Consider the following 14,116-nt stretch of genomic DNA (forward strand, 5'->3'; position numbering starts at 1 on the left):
AGGTATTTAATTTTAAAAATATGCCTTTGTCTTTTACAAAACATATCTCTACATTAAAAATATATATATTTATTTATGTATATTGTATGCAGATTTATGTGGTATATAATATATAGGTGTATATATTAGGTATAAACTTCTACATGTCATATGGATTTTCACAGAAAATCTTCAACTTTGAGTAATGCTTTTCAATTGTTTCCTTGTGCGTGATCTCACATCCTTAATTGCTCATTTCTCGCGCTTTCACTTTCCCTTGGAGAGACTGTTCAATCCTGTAGTTACTTTGTTGAGCTCTATGCATTAGGCAATCTGGAAGATTCTTCTTTCTTCGCTCACTGAGCCCTCCGCCGGCACCATCGCAGCTAGCTTTGATCTGTGCCCGCGGAGCTCCTCGCTTCGAACAAGCTTTGACACAAGGCAGAAAGCAACAACTAACTAATTGTTAACAACAATCTCTACGCGATTACACGGGTTGTTTGATGTGTTTGTGTGCGTGTGGGCTATACAAAAATGATCATCTCATGTCGCTTAGCTATCGTTAGACATTTGCTACATCATTTAAATTCACTATTTGCTCACGATTCTTTCTGGCTAATATCACCGTTATCACTGCATTGCCTAAACTCGGCTTAAGTCTAAGCAGAAAGAAGTCTTCTCCTGGATAGAACAGGTAATGTGCGCAAACCAAATGGTGCCATTGGAAGGTAAACAAAGGAACTAACTTAGTGGCTAAACATTTGCACTGTCACACAACGAATCGGAACGAAAACGATACCGGTGAAATCATAAAACAAAAGATTGTGTGTGCTAAACAAAGAACTAAAGACTCAACGCTGCACAACAATAATACCTTACAGCTAAGAAGCTTAGTAATTAGGCCCTAAATTACGGGTGAGAGACTGTGTGTTTGGGTGTGCAGGTGGAGCTGATTCCGCTCCAGCTTTCTGCTTCTGCTTCAGCTATCTGCTTCTGCTTTCCGGATGAATGGCTGTGTGCGGGGGTGTGGCTGATGTGGAGGCGTGTTTGCAGTCTGGCTGTCGAAGGAACTGGGCGGGGACTCCGCTCTAGATGCGACCGCTTTTGCTCGCCGTCGACATGGACAGCTGTTCCAGGCGGGAGCGCAGCTCCTGGGCCAGGCGCAGTTGATTCGCAGCGGCGGCGGCACACGAGGTGGCGGCTCCAGCGGCTGCTCCCACGGGCAACTGGACTCCGGCCACGACTTCCGGGTAGCTGATGCACACGCCCACCCAGCGAGCTTGACTGCAGGCATGGGACTGTAAGGAAAAGAGGAGGAAATGGTTAGTTTGGTAAGCAAACACAAACGCGTTCAGCTGAATTTGTATAACTCGAATATGTTTCACTTTTATGAGAAACTTAAGTCGTAATATTTTCTATTGTTCGCCAAGTAGAAGCTTGGAACATTTGTTTAAACAATCTACGAAAAGTGTATGCGCGTATAATCTAGAAAACCTCAATGCTAATTCCCGGCTTTGAATGCTTTTCGGTGTTGACTTATCGAAAAAATTTGGAGGTGTCAAGCGGAGCTGTTATGCATATTAACTTTTCTCAATTATTATCGGTTTCATTTTTCGTACTCCCAAATAATTAGTATCCATCAAAATGGGACTAGCAGAAGGGCTCAACACAGCGAACAAACGGCTTGAGATAAAGAAATTTCAGTTATGACGAGCAGTGAATCCAGGAAACTTTGGCTTTGGTTCGAGTTACGCAAAATTCGACAGTGGGAGATTCCACTCGTTAAGTGCAACTCACCATGGCGAAATCACGTTTCCATTGGACACCGCACTGGCCGTCGCACAGGGGACAGGGACGCTCCAGGCTGTAGCCACCGCACTCGCTGCAGTCGAGGGACACATGGTCGTCCGTCCAGGAGACGCCGCAGGTGAAGCAGGAGCCCATGTGCTGGCGCAGCTCCTCGATGGTCAGCACGTTGTCCATGCTGATCTCCAGGGGACTGCCCACCAGATCTGGCAGCGAGGCAGACAGACCGAGATTGTGATGCCTGGAAGAGATTAGACCGAAGCGGGGAATTCTTGATTAGTAATCGTGACCAATTGCGGCTGGCGTCGGGCAACCGTGACCTTGCCAAGTGGGTGGCGGCGTGCGCTGGCGTGATTATGATAATGAGCTGCGTGCCGGTGGGCAGAGTGGTGGAGTGGGATTGGGATGGCCCGAGTGGGATGCGGGGATGGGGACGAGGGCAATGATTGGCAACTGTACCCGACTCTACGGCGCGACTTTCGCCCGATCATGTGAGCGATGGCGACGGGCTTTTGTTGCTTTTGTGCGGCCCCAAAATGCGAAATGATAATGATACGACTGCGAACTTGTACAAATGTATATATATGTATATATGTATATGTTTATGGCTGTATACAAACACAGACGGACGCCAAACTGTTGAGCTCTGAAGGTGCTGGCCCCCTTCATTAATGGGCCAAAGTCGTGGCCAAATTGCAGGTGTGGTTTCTACTGCGACACTGTGTTTATTGAGTGGTATTGTGGCTGTGTACTCTGCACCCTGGCCCAGTCGCCATTCCCCGCCCGATAAGATTGCTAAAACCATGAATGAGCCACCTACTCACGCCCCTTCGTATCCCCCACAAATCAGCCCTGACATTGTTTACATCGATATTTAGCAAATGCGAAAACGGAAATGGAGGCGAATTAAATCGAATCGCTGCTTCCAGCTAAATGATTCATGAATGTACGTCTACAGATCTAAAGATGGGCATCCAAATGGAAATACTTACGACAGGGGACTGCAGATGTCGGCGATTTGGGGACCGTGAACACTGGCGATCGACATATTGGCTGCTGATGGCACTGCAAAGAGGGAAACAGAAAGCAGAAGTCAGTTAAAGTTCATCAAATGTAACAAGGTGAGTTCAATGCTGGTTGGTAGGTAAACAATCGACGGCGAAGGTAAGCGAGCTTGTTGTACAGGTGCGTGACTCAAATGTCGGAGAGCTCGACTGTACACACCGTACCAAGCTGAGCTTCAGATCATTCAAATGGCTATATGTATCATTTTCCGCAGCAACTCGGACGACATTCTTGGCTAAAATTAACAACTATTCGTGGGGAAACTGAAGGTGGAGTGCGGTCCAAGACCACAACCGCTGAAATCCGGTTGAAAGCACCATAAAGACACTGCGAGGCCGTTGATCAGTGCGTCATCTCGTGTAGTTTCAATTGTTTGGGGCTCGGACAATTAAGAAACTTTAATGTGCGAATTATTCGGAATTGGAAGCGGAACGTTAATGGCCCGCGCCTGTGTCTCAAATGGGGGAATACTGCTTATAGGTATATGTGGCCAATACTATGAGGCTGGCCGTCTACATTGTCCACACGATTTTGGCAAAGTTGCAAAAATCTTTATGGCGAGCCGAGGCACATGACTGCCGTGGCGTCTGCTGGCCTGGCATCATAATAAATAAATAAATAAGTACGTTTTCTGCGTTGTTATGCGGCCATCCGTTGGACGTTCTATATTTAGCTGGATCGAATTGAGAAAGTATGTATAATCGCGGGACGTGACCGAAATAAACCAAACAACATGGGATAGTCTGGGCATTGGTTTGCGCGCCTGCTCGGCTGCAGTTCGGTTTGAGCCTCGGCTGAGAGGCAATTTTCAGTTGCTGAAACGGCAACGGCGCAAAAGCGAAATTGCTGTAATTTATCCGATCCGAGCATATTGTGTGCCGCACACACAACTAGTTGCATTTAATTTGATTTGATTTTATTTATTTATAGAAGGGCACACACACAACGGCACACAAATTGGGGGGACACAGACGGGCGCTTCATTTTTTTTTTTTTGAGTTATTTTTGGCACGGAAATACTTACATTTGTTGGGTTATTTACAGCAACGGTTGTTGTTTTATGTTTTTTACACAGCGCTATTAATAAATCCAAATTGGGATTTCTGTGCTGCTTTATTCGCCGTATTTATTGGTAATTGTAGTTGGCCTTGCGTAAGCCAGACAATCGAATTGCTTTTTATAATTGCCTGGACATTAACATTAACCGTTGGCAATTGTTTTTGTGTTGCTTGTAACTTTTCACACGCGATGCGAGACAGTTAGCTCATGAAAATGCAATTGGCAATTGTTTGTATCTGAATGCAGTTGTTTGACTGGGACTGCAGCGCACTTTTATAGTTGGACTGGGAAGCGAAACTGAACTGTGTAGCTGGGACTCGGACTGATTTCCCCAGATTCAATTCGATTCGATGCGAGTAGTTTTCTCCAGAGCCGAAAGACCAAGTGGGCAAGCAAAGCACCTCGAACCGCGAAACTCAAATGAACGGCGCTCGCCGAGATCGCACCGCTTTTATAGCCGATCCGACTGGCGAGAGCGGAGAGCCGTTAGTCAGCCCGGAGAGCGAGTGCGAGAGTCGAGCGAGTGATATTGCTCGGACCCGAACCCGAATCCGAATCGCATGACAAAGCAAAGCTAACGAACTGAACTTGCCAAAACACAAGCACACGCACGAATTTAAAAAAATCACCCAAGTGCCGTGCAAAACACGTAATAAAGATCAAAACACAAGCAAAATGCCAAAACAAAGTCTGATGCTGCCCAAATTAGCGGTAGTTGGCAACAGGAGAGGCTCTCAGCGAGAGCAGAGATAAGAAACCAAAACAAAGCGATAACTAGCGAGTGTCCCGACCCGAGGATACCTGTTACTCGCTGGTGACACCAATTATGTGGCATCGTTAAACCTTCTCGGTCTTAGATAAATATTAGATAATTGCAACTATTAAGTTCAAGGTGCCTGAACTTATCTATTCCCAGCATTCGAATCATATTCAAGGTATAGAACATGCTACACATATCGCTCCTCAAACACGTTATACCCTTTGTACTCTACGAGTAGCGGGTAGCAGCACAGATGGCGAGAGGGCGAGCACATTTAACGGTCAAGCACAGCAGGCGAGCACCCTTACACCCATGCACCCATACCGATAAGCAGATACCCACACCGATATCTCCTCCATACGCCCCGTCGGCCGGACGGTACGTATACGACACATTGACCGGACGGACACTAGTACATCGACTAGGTGTAATCGCCCGCTGGTTATTGACGCATGTCCAAGAAGACGGCAAACAAGATGCCCCCTGACAACCGTCAGAGGAACCGGCGGACGACGTTGCTTCATTTGAATAACAAATCACTTCGCGCTATGACAGGTAGAGCGCCGGGCAAGGACAGGGACGGTTACGGGTTCGAATTCGGGTTCGCGTCCGTGACAACAGCGCAGGTGGAAAGCCGCAGGAAGGACAGAGAGAGGTAGCCGGAAGATGGGATCCTCGAAGCGGCGCAGGTAGAGCGCATCCCTAATCACTAGATCCGCAATGGCCTGAACGGAAAATTCCATCCGGGGGTGTTTTCCCATAATCATAATGTCTAATAAATGTTATTCGGAAAATCACTTAGGATTTTCGAACTATGTCAAAATAACTCGGTGAGAATTGCGACATTTTCAGACCATGGGAGCCAGAAATGTATATTTAGTTAGTTCAAAAAGGCATTTAATCAGCGAAAGATGACAATATCATGCTGATAGTATTATTCTTGCTCTGCGGTTATTTCCCCACCATAAATATACATAAACGCCGCACATCCACCACTTTTCGCTTATCAATCTGCTCATAATCTTATCAGCAAAGTCCGCCTCCCACCCCCTCCTTTTGCCCCTTTTTTAGCAATGCGCGTGTCTCTGCGGCAAATTGTAAAAAAAGTGTAATGGTGAAACCCACTCGGTATGTATAATATGAAGACGGGGTGACTCCCGCGGCTGTCATCCCGCCGGAATGGAAATTTTCGCTAGCGCAGGCATGTTAATGGACAACAAACTTGCCAAACTGCAGCTAGACAGGGCCCAACTTATGCACATGAGCCGGCTTCCAAGGCGCGCGTCGCTCCAAAGGTGTCTCCAATTACGCCAGCCAAACGAAAAGGGAGCACAGCACTCCGACCAAAGCCGCAGCCGAAAATTCAAAACCCAAAACCAGAGACGAACCAAAGCCAATCCGAGCGACCCTCGCCAAATTAATGCAATTCAGCGTCGCGGGCGACGGTCAACTACACACAGAACCAGATACACACATAACTACATAAACTCGGGCCAGCATGCATAGTATAAACAATTAATGTTTATTTAGAAAGCAAGAACGGAACCCTCGCCATACAGCACGCTTTTCAACTGATGTCGCGACGCAGTTTCGAGCTTCGCTGCACGGAGAGAAACGGAATCGGATCCATTCCGGCGGATTCTGGTGGAAATCCGTTCGATGGACAAGCCACACTTCATGCGTAACAAACATATTAGCTTAGATGACAGCCATCGTTTTGGGTAATTGCATAATGACCGCGATCATTTCGCGGCACTTTGGATTTGGCGATGGTGGATGGGGAAGTGGAGCAAGCGGGGGCTACCATGACAATGGGAGCGGGAAGGTCACACGGCAATTGCCCGAGATGCTCGCACAAAAGAGACAGTCCCACCTCAGCGGAAATTGCGTCAGTCAACGTGAGGATATTAGTCCGAAAATAACAATATTTAAACAATATTTTGCAAGCCTTTTAAAAACTTATTAAGTGCCTGCGCACTCACGCGTGTGTATTTATATACCCTTCCTTTCCTGATTACTATATATCCACCAATTTTTCACTGGCGCGAAAATAATAACAAATATATTTCGCCACCGGACGAATTAGGCTTGCATTTGGACAGAAATATTTATTTCAATCTTATCGCTTGATTTATACACCGGGAAGGTGCTATCGATGGATCGAATATCATAAGAATGTATTTGTTTATAGGGGGCCTTCCATTAATATATACAAATATTCTACGAGGTATATAGAATCCCTTTCAGGGTATACATCTGTTTATTAGAAAACGTAAAGCTGTTTATTTTTTTCCAAAGCGTGCTTAGAATTCCCGGAGATTTCCATCGGGAAAACTGCAATCTAAGTGATTTACGCTTAAGTACGTTTTTTCAGCTCTCCAAGGGCTTGTGGTGATTATTTTAGCCGGCTAAATTGATTTAGAATGTATAAATCAGAAGCTCGACTTAATTGCACACTTAGCTACCGGCTGAGCTACCTTACGGAAATAAATCTTTGAAATTTAAGATCATTTTCTGTATACGTTTGCCTTGCATTCCGCAAAAAGCAATTTAGTGTGACTAAATCAAATAAAGTTAATTGCGGATTCAAAAACAAATAAATCATACCGCGTTGTTATTTGTTGTGAGCAAATAAAATAGTATTTAGTTCATTTATGATCTGTAAAAAGGAACCCGAAACTATTTGGCCAGGGTATTGCAGTTTCACCTATGCCGCAGCTACAAAACTGTGTGAGCCGAGATAGCCCATTTGGAACCATGCGAACCCATAGTGCTCAAGTGCTGCTCGAAGACATGCGCTTCCTCTTCGGATTTGGCCAGCACGGGAGGCCTTGCCTTGCTCCGCCTGCAGCTCAGTTGCGAGCAACTTGCTCCGCAGCTAAGCAAACAAAGCTGCTCCTGAAAGTAGCTGTTAATTATTGTTATGGGTGGCTGTTGTGGCTGGTGTGTAAATACACAGCTCACATGCGGATGGATCCGTCACAGCCAAATGCAAAAACAAAGGCGATGGCTTGACGTCAATGGCGAGGGAAATCGGGAACCCAGCCCCGAAAGACAACGACCATGCAGGGCAGAAGCGCGGCTTTGTTTTGCCTTCGATGCCCAAAAGACGGCGACGAGCTGGGGTTCGTGGGAGGCTGATTCACTGGACTGGGCGGGAAACTACGCCACTTTTGGCCAGTCAGCGCCACACTTAGATCGTAAAACGGGTCTTTGATCGGGGCTCCGGTGTTCCATCATCACATGCTGATGCTAATGAGTTAGCTCGAATGCGACAAACCCGTTCCACGGGATTCCCTCGCCCCGAGATGCGAGTGTAAACAAACCGAAATCAGAATTCCAAACCGCGGCTGTACTATGGAAACCGTTTACTTAATTAATGGGGGAAAAGTACCCACGAATCTCGGGGTAAACTGCCAAAACGGGGCGTGACTCCGTCTGGGCGCAGCAATCCAACGAAAGTGGCTATCGGTTCTATAACCACAGGCGCACTTAGTACCCGACCCCATACCCTCCCGCCCCAACCGGCAATTCGATCCGACGTCGATCGGAAAGATTTACGGCCGCCAGACGAAACTGTTGACAAGGGCAATTAGAAAGCCGACGGACGACCCTGACCCTTGGCCCCGTGGGCATGCTAATTCCACGGGTTTTGTAAGACTTCCACGTAATTAATTTGCATAGCGTGCCAGATGAAGCGATCTCGTCATTGGGAAATGGGAAAAGCTCCCATAAAGAGGTCTATGACATGTTGTCTCACGGCGCCATTGCATGTTTGCGAATGTATACAAATAGATCACGTTGCTCTGGATCGACCAACTGACTGACACTGGTCGCGACCATGTCCATGACTGGAAGCGCCAAGAAGGTGGGCTCAGGTTTACGCGACCCTGGCCCTGGATATGTGTAATTCGTCCAAGAACTGGAGCTGCCTCCCCACCGAATGCGACGATGAGTTGCTGAAAGAGCGCATATATCATCAGTAAGCAGAAATGAAGGGGTTATCATCTTCGAAAGTCATAAACAAAGCGGTATTTCATCTTAAATAACATGCATGTTTACTCATAACTAAATAAATAATAATATTCTAAGGGCCTCTGTCGCATGCGGTACATACATATATGTTATTTATATTGGGCAAACCTATTTCCTATAAACAAACTTAAAAATAGAACGTGTTCTATTCAGGTTTAATGACGCCTCTTCAATATTTATAGATCTCGTTTATTTTGTCTGATCGTCTCACTATTATATACACATACGATTCATACGTAACCTTCGGTAAACTCGACTGCAATGATGGGTGATAAAACCACAAAGCGATAAGATCACAGGTAAAGTACGTTAGAATAATAGGGCAGGTTCTAGGAACGAAGTCTAAGATCTTTTAAACTAATATAATGAAACAGCACTGCATGGAGCAATAAAACATATAAAGCAATAGAATAACAATAATTGCTGACAAATATGAAAGCCGGTAATCCCAGAAATTTGCAGAAGTTAATTGCCGTCGAGTATTGACTGATTAGAAGAATTAACTTGAACTTAAAAACGATTTACTTCGCCATAGCATTAAACGGTAGTCAGAATAGGATTACTTGTAAAATCCACTGTTATTAATACTCCTCAATGTTTATTCAATAAAAAAAAACCCCCTACTCATGCATCATCCCACTGGAAACACAAGCCGCAGATCACATATGTTTATGTCCAGCTAAATTCCTAGGAAGCGATATAAAATGTACTGAAAACAGTTGCGATATGTTCTATTATCCGGGGATTACATATATCTTTCCGTGCGAAAACAGAAAATTCGATTCGATAGAACGGCCCAGAAACACTTTGTTGTGTTTCTATTTCGATTCCTGGATTATATGGCAAAACAACGCCCTGATTGTTACGCAATTAAATTAAAACGCGAAAACACAGGGCGGCTCATTGAACGCTAGTTCAAGGTACTACTTGCAACGCAAAATCGCGATTTGCAAAATTCCCAACCTCAGGCAAAGTGCGAAATCCCCAGTCGGGAAACTAGAACACTCCACATGGCCAAGGGAATGGGATGGAATGGGTTGGGTTGCGGCTGCGGTTTCGCTTGGCGTGCGACAATTAACACTTGTGGAAGTCTGGAGAACACTTAATTAGCAATTTGCATAATGCAACAGTTTGTTAATTACACGTGACCCACGTTGATTTCCACGGGAAAGGTGTTCAGCCCCGTGAAGATTGGGTTCGGTTCGATCTGGTTTCACTCTCCGTTTGCTCAATGAATCTAGTCGAGTTTCGGGTTTTAGGCTTTCCCTTGGACAATATTTAATTAGTTTTTAGCAGGCACACGGCTAACAAACAAACTGGTTCCCCGAACTGACAATTTTCTCGAACTTGCAGATCAACCGGAGAACAATGCGGTTTAATCTGGTTTGCTTGTTTAATTTTCCCAGTCTAATCATTTCGAACTGCGAGCTGGAGAATGAGAAGCCTAATTAATAAACTGTCAATTAAGAAACTAGTTTGATGAGCTACATTATATGGCTGAAAAATGAAAAGCGTGCTGAGCATAGGGAACTTTTCTAGTAACTCACTAACTAAGATCTTAAAGGCTTTCTAGTAACTCTAGATTAAACATCGCGATTCTACAGAACACTAGATTAGTGCTTTCCCAAGAAGATTGCGGCTGAATTCTTATCTGTGGGCCTCAACTGTTTAGGTTCTCAGAAAATTGGATTCCTATTTGAACTATGCTTTGTGTAAATTGCGCACAACCTGGAGTTCGCCAATTACGAAATAAACAATGGAAATGTGGAATCTCACAGCTTTGTCCCAGGTCCCAGGTGGCGTCTCCTAACCCTTCAGATCCCCATCTCTATGACGACTGTTCGAGGGGGTATATTTAGTCAATAAAGTGGCGCGAGCGACTAACTGACGTCGTCAGAAGTGAGAACGTCGTCATCAGCATCTCGCCGAGCCGTTGGAATACCAGAATACTATATGGAGGAACTGCGGCGCCGCATCCACATCATGGTTGGGCTCGCTGTTAGATTTGCGTCGCACGGAACATTTGCCCAGTGTAAACATACACACAACCGGTGCCGGTTTGAACCGATTTCGACCGCCGTAGTGGCCGGCAATGGCTCTATCCACATACATCTGCTCGATTGTGTGTGTGCTAAAATTGTAAATTAATAAAAGAACAAATGAATGAATGAGTGAGCGAGTAAACGGGCGCAATTCGAATTGAAATCAATCCGCAGCACACGGACACACCCAGCAATCGCATCGGCCGGGCCTCTCCAAGTCGAGTGGGGCTTTAACTTTACAGAACACGAAAATACTTGTAACTATAGATTAGCTGCGCTCTGTTGCCAAGTAAATATAGAAATGCTTTTGGCCCCATCACCTCGTTCTAAATCGAAACTCCTCGAACGGAGGAGCTGAATGAAAAAGTTTAACAATATCAACAATGATTATTGTGGTCCGGTTGGAAGCGCCTATTGGTTGACACTCTGGTGATCTTTTCTCGCTGTGTCTTGGATTATATCCGCCAAACGGGAGCTACTTAGCACCGAACCGGTTGAGCCCAAAGCGAATCGGTTGCACCCATCTGGAGCCGCCTCTAACTGGTGCCCAGACCACAAAGCCCGGCGCCAGGTCCCGATCAGAAGTCGAAGCTGGCGGATCGGATTGCATTTGGGCACTTTCCATCACGCCATCGCCGCAGAATCAGACACATGTCCGCACCTGTGCACCCAGCACACGTCCACTGCGTTGCGGAGGGCTATCGGCTTTCGCCGGAGATGGGAGAACCTGAGACGTCGGGGCTGCTGCGCCATTCCGGACGTCGGCGGGGGCAGTCAATGGGACTTATCATGTACGGACGCTCGAGTCGACAAATTAAACAAAATCGTGAACGGACTGCGCGTGGCGGTCCGTTCTATAATGAGCATGGGAACACAAAACGCAGACAGTGGGTTGAGGGGGCATTGCGAAACCGAAAACGGTTTTATTTTTAAAAACTGTCGTTACGTTTGTCGTTTTAATAAGCATTTTATGCATGCAAAACGCTTATGCAAGCTCCCGTGTCCGCACATGAGATTCGCCAGCGAATTCTACAAACGCTTCCCACCGCGCCAACAATTATAATTAATGTTGTATAAGGAATAGCCGGTCTAGACGGCGGATGACTCAAGTCCCACGCGAGATAAGCGCAAGAGCGATCAGTTCAGATAATAAAATTCCACTACATCCATCATGATAAGTGGCAAAGGTACATTAGATCAGATCTAATGTGCGTGAGTCACGCCGATAAAGCTGACTTACAGTCCTATAAATAGTTCGGATAAATCGCTGCTCAGCTTTGATCGACCGCGATTCTACGATTCATTTAAAACCTTACAACATCAACGTGAGCTGGCAGACGAAGCTGATTGCAAATCGTCTGATGCAATATGCTAACCATCCGCAAATGTGCGAGCTAAGCGCAATAGTTTGCAAGTGACCAACTTTCGCTTCCTTTCGGGTTGAGCAACGAAAAATGTGGGAACCAAAGTACCAATATTTGGAGCAATAAACCAATCAGTCTTAATAAGAAATAAATCATTCCTAGAAGTTTACTTTTATTAACTGGCCCACTTAAGACAGGTCCGGATAAGGGACATCATTTGTAACACTCATGGTGGGCTCACACGCAACTTTGGCTCCACAAGCCCTGCTCCACAGAAGCCTTTTATGGGCGACACGTGCCGGTTGTCGGTTGGGCAATATGCATGCAAAAAACAGCTCACGCTAGCACGCATAAGCCGGCAATGTACCAAAATTGGGGAAAAATTCCACTTGAACTGCCGGGCCATTGGAAATGTTTGCTCACTCTTTTGGCACCCATTCCGCAGCCGATGAAGCGAAGGAGAGGCATGATCGGCTGGAGAGGCCTGTCCGCTTCGCTTCGATCCGATCCGCAGTCACATGACAAACGCGTGAATTGGGCGGCTGAGTTCTGGGTGACAGGCGAAACGTGTGAATAGGCTAGTCGCACGACTCGGTTGTACGGCTAATCAGATGGCAGATAAACGGACGGGCAAAACAATTAGCCACACCGGGGAGCCCACTCTCTCATCCATTTCGAATGGTAATTGATGGATCGCCCAATTTTCGTGGGATGCGCACGGGTACGTGCTAAAAACAGCACGGATGGCACTAATTTTAAATGGAACTCTTTGGGGAAGACAGAGTGTTGGCTATTCCCGGATTGTATAATTGATGGCCCCTGCTTATAGGCGACCGACCCACTATCAATGCCACTCGAAGATAAAGCCGGAGTGTATGGGCATTAATAAAAGTGTACGGCAGTTTCCGCCCGATCAGACAAAAGCCGGGACTCCAAGAGTCGGGAAAACCACTGGGCGATAAGCCGCTGCAGCTGGTACAAAGGTGCGACTAGCCTTTTCCGCTGCTCAATTAGTGGGCTTCGCTACGGCTAATCGTAAATAACATAGATTACTCCGATGTCTAGACTATAAATATAATCGGGTGGCTAATTATATGTACGAACTCGCTACGGCGCACTCACCTATGAAGTTCAGCTTGTCGGTGGCCAGATTGCAAAAGTCGGGATCGTCCACATCGAAGATGATGCCATCCTCCCACTCGGTGACAATGTGCGACGAGGAGACGGAAACGGAAGTGGAGGAGCGTTGCTGCTGCTGTTGCAGCAAGGAGCTGTTGTTGTTGTTGCTGCTGCTGCTGCTGGCGGAGATGTGGTTGTTGTTGCTGCCCGTTTTCATCTCCATAGGGGTAAGAGAAACGCAATTAGAGGATTCCTTGGCTAAGCAGATACGTGCTGGCATGCAAACAGCAAAAAGTACACACGTGGCTCAAAGCGCAGCTTGAGTTGATTGGCCAAGTGGCTGGGTGGAAGGGGAGGGGGGTGGTGATAACTGAGTAAGGGGGGAGGGGAGCAGGCACACAGCTGTTGCACACACATACACGCGCTTACCCCTCCCCGCACTTCTAGCAACTCTTCTTTGCACAAGTGCAACATGCAAATCAATAGATGCAAGCTAAATTTTATTTGGGTGAAGGCTACATGTGTGTGAGTGTGTGTTTGCATGCATGAGTGAGCAATTGCATTCGCTTCGTGTGTTTGTTGCTATTATTGCATTTGCATTTGGCTTTGCAAATTTTGTTTGGCCCCCATACATGTGTGTTTGCATGGTAAGGGCTTAAAGCCTGTGTTACCGTGCTGGCCTTTAAACTCACTCACCTTTATACTTGCCGCACGCTCAGTCGACCAGCTTAACGTTTAGTATCCAAATTTAGGCCCACGCAACCGAATTTTAAGTTAAATTTGGATAAAATTCCTGCAAAACAAAACTTTGCTTGCAAAATTGCTGGCAACTGGAGGTGGTCCGCTGTCGATTATTGTAGTTGGCAACACTAATCGATAGGACAGAA

General features: G+C 46.2%; 1 protein-coding gene across 3 annotated transcripts; it reads right to left on the reverse strand.

Moving 5' to 3' along the window:
- Positions 1 to 5: 5 nt before the first annotated feature.
- Positions 6 to 14,081, reverse strand: LOC117135953 (protein pinocchio). Of its 3 annotated transcripts, XM_033296554.1 has the most exons (5): positions 13,926 to 14,081; positions 13,233 to 13,446; positions 2,778 to 2,850; positions 1,777 to 2,026; positions 6 to 1,277 (listed from the first exon to the last, which is right to left on the reverse strand). In XM_033296554.1, exons 2-5 carry the CDS (start codon positions 13,444 to 13,446, stop codon positions 1,068 to 1,070), a joined length of 747 nt encoding a protein of 248 aa, XP_033152445.1. In that variant the 5' UTR covers positions 13,926 to 14,081; the 3' UTR covers positions 6 to 1,067. The 3 variants fall into 3 exon arrangements, with proteins under 3 accessions (XP_033152445.1, XP_033152438.1, XP_033152455.1); XM_033296547.1 differs by lacking the exon at positions 13,926 to 14,081 and having other exon boundaries at positions 13,233 to 13,461; XM_033296564.1 differs by lacking the exons at positions 13,233 to 13,446; positions 13,926 to 14,081 and adding an exon at positions 3,875 to 4,347 and having other exon boundaries at positions 7 to 1,277.
- Between the last annotated feature and the right edge of the window lie 35 nt (positions 14,082 to 14,116).

Source organism: Drosophila mauritiana, chromosome 2L, assembly GCF_004382145.1.
Source record: "Drosophila mauritiana strain mau12 chromosome 2L, ASM438214v1, whole genome shotgun sequence".
Taxonomy (NCBI): Eukaryota; Metazoa; Arthropoda; class Insecta; order Diptera; family Drosophilidae; genus Drosophila; species Drosophila mauritiana.

What these genes read in the sequence shown, in the direction of transcription:
- LOC117135953 (XM_033296547.1), bottom strand. Translation starts at nt 13,452, where the DNA reads ATGGAGATGAAAACGGGCAGCAACAACAACCACATCTCCGCCAGCAGC. An exon ending in CGACAAGCTGAACTTCATAG is followed by an intron (nt 2,851 to 13,232) that starts GTGAGTGCGCCG and finishes CCCTCTTTGCAG; the next exon opens with TGCCATCAGCAGCCAATATG. An exon ending in GACATCTGCAGTCCCCTGTC is followed by an intron (nt 2,027 to 2,777) that starts GTAAGTATTTCC and finishes AATCTCTTCCAG; the next exon opens with GCATCACAATCTCGGTCTGT.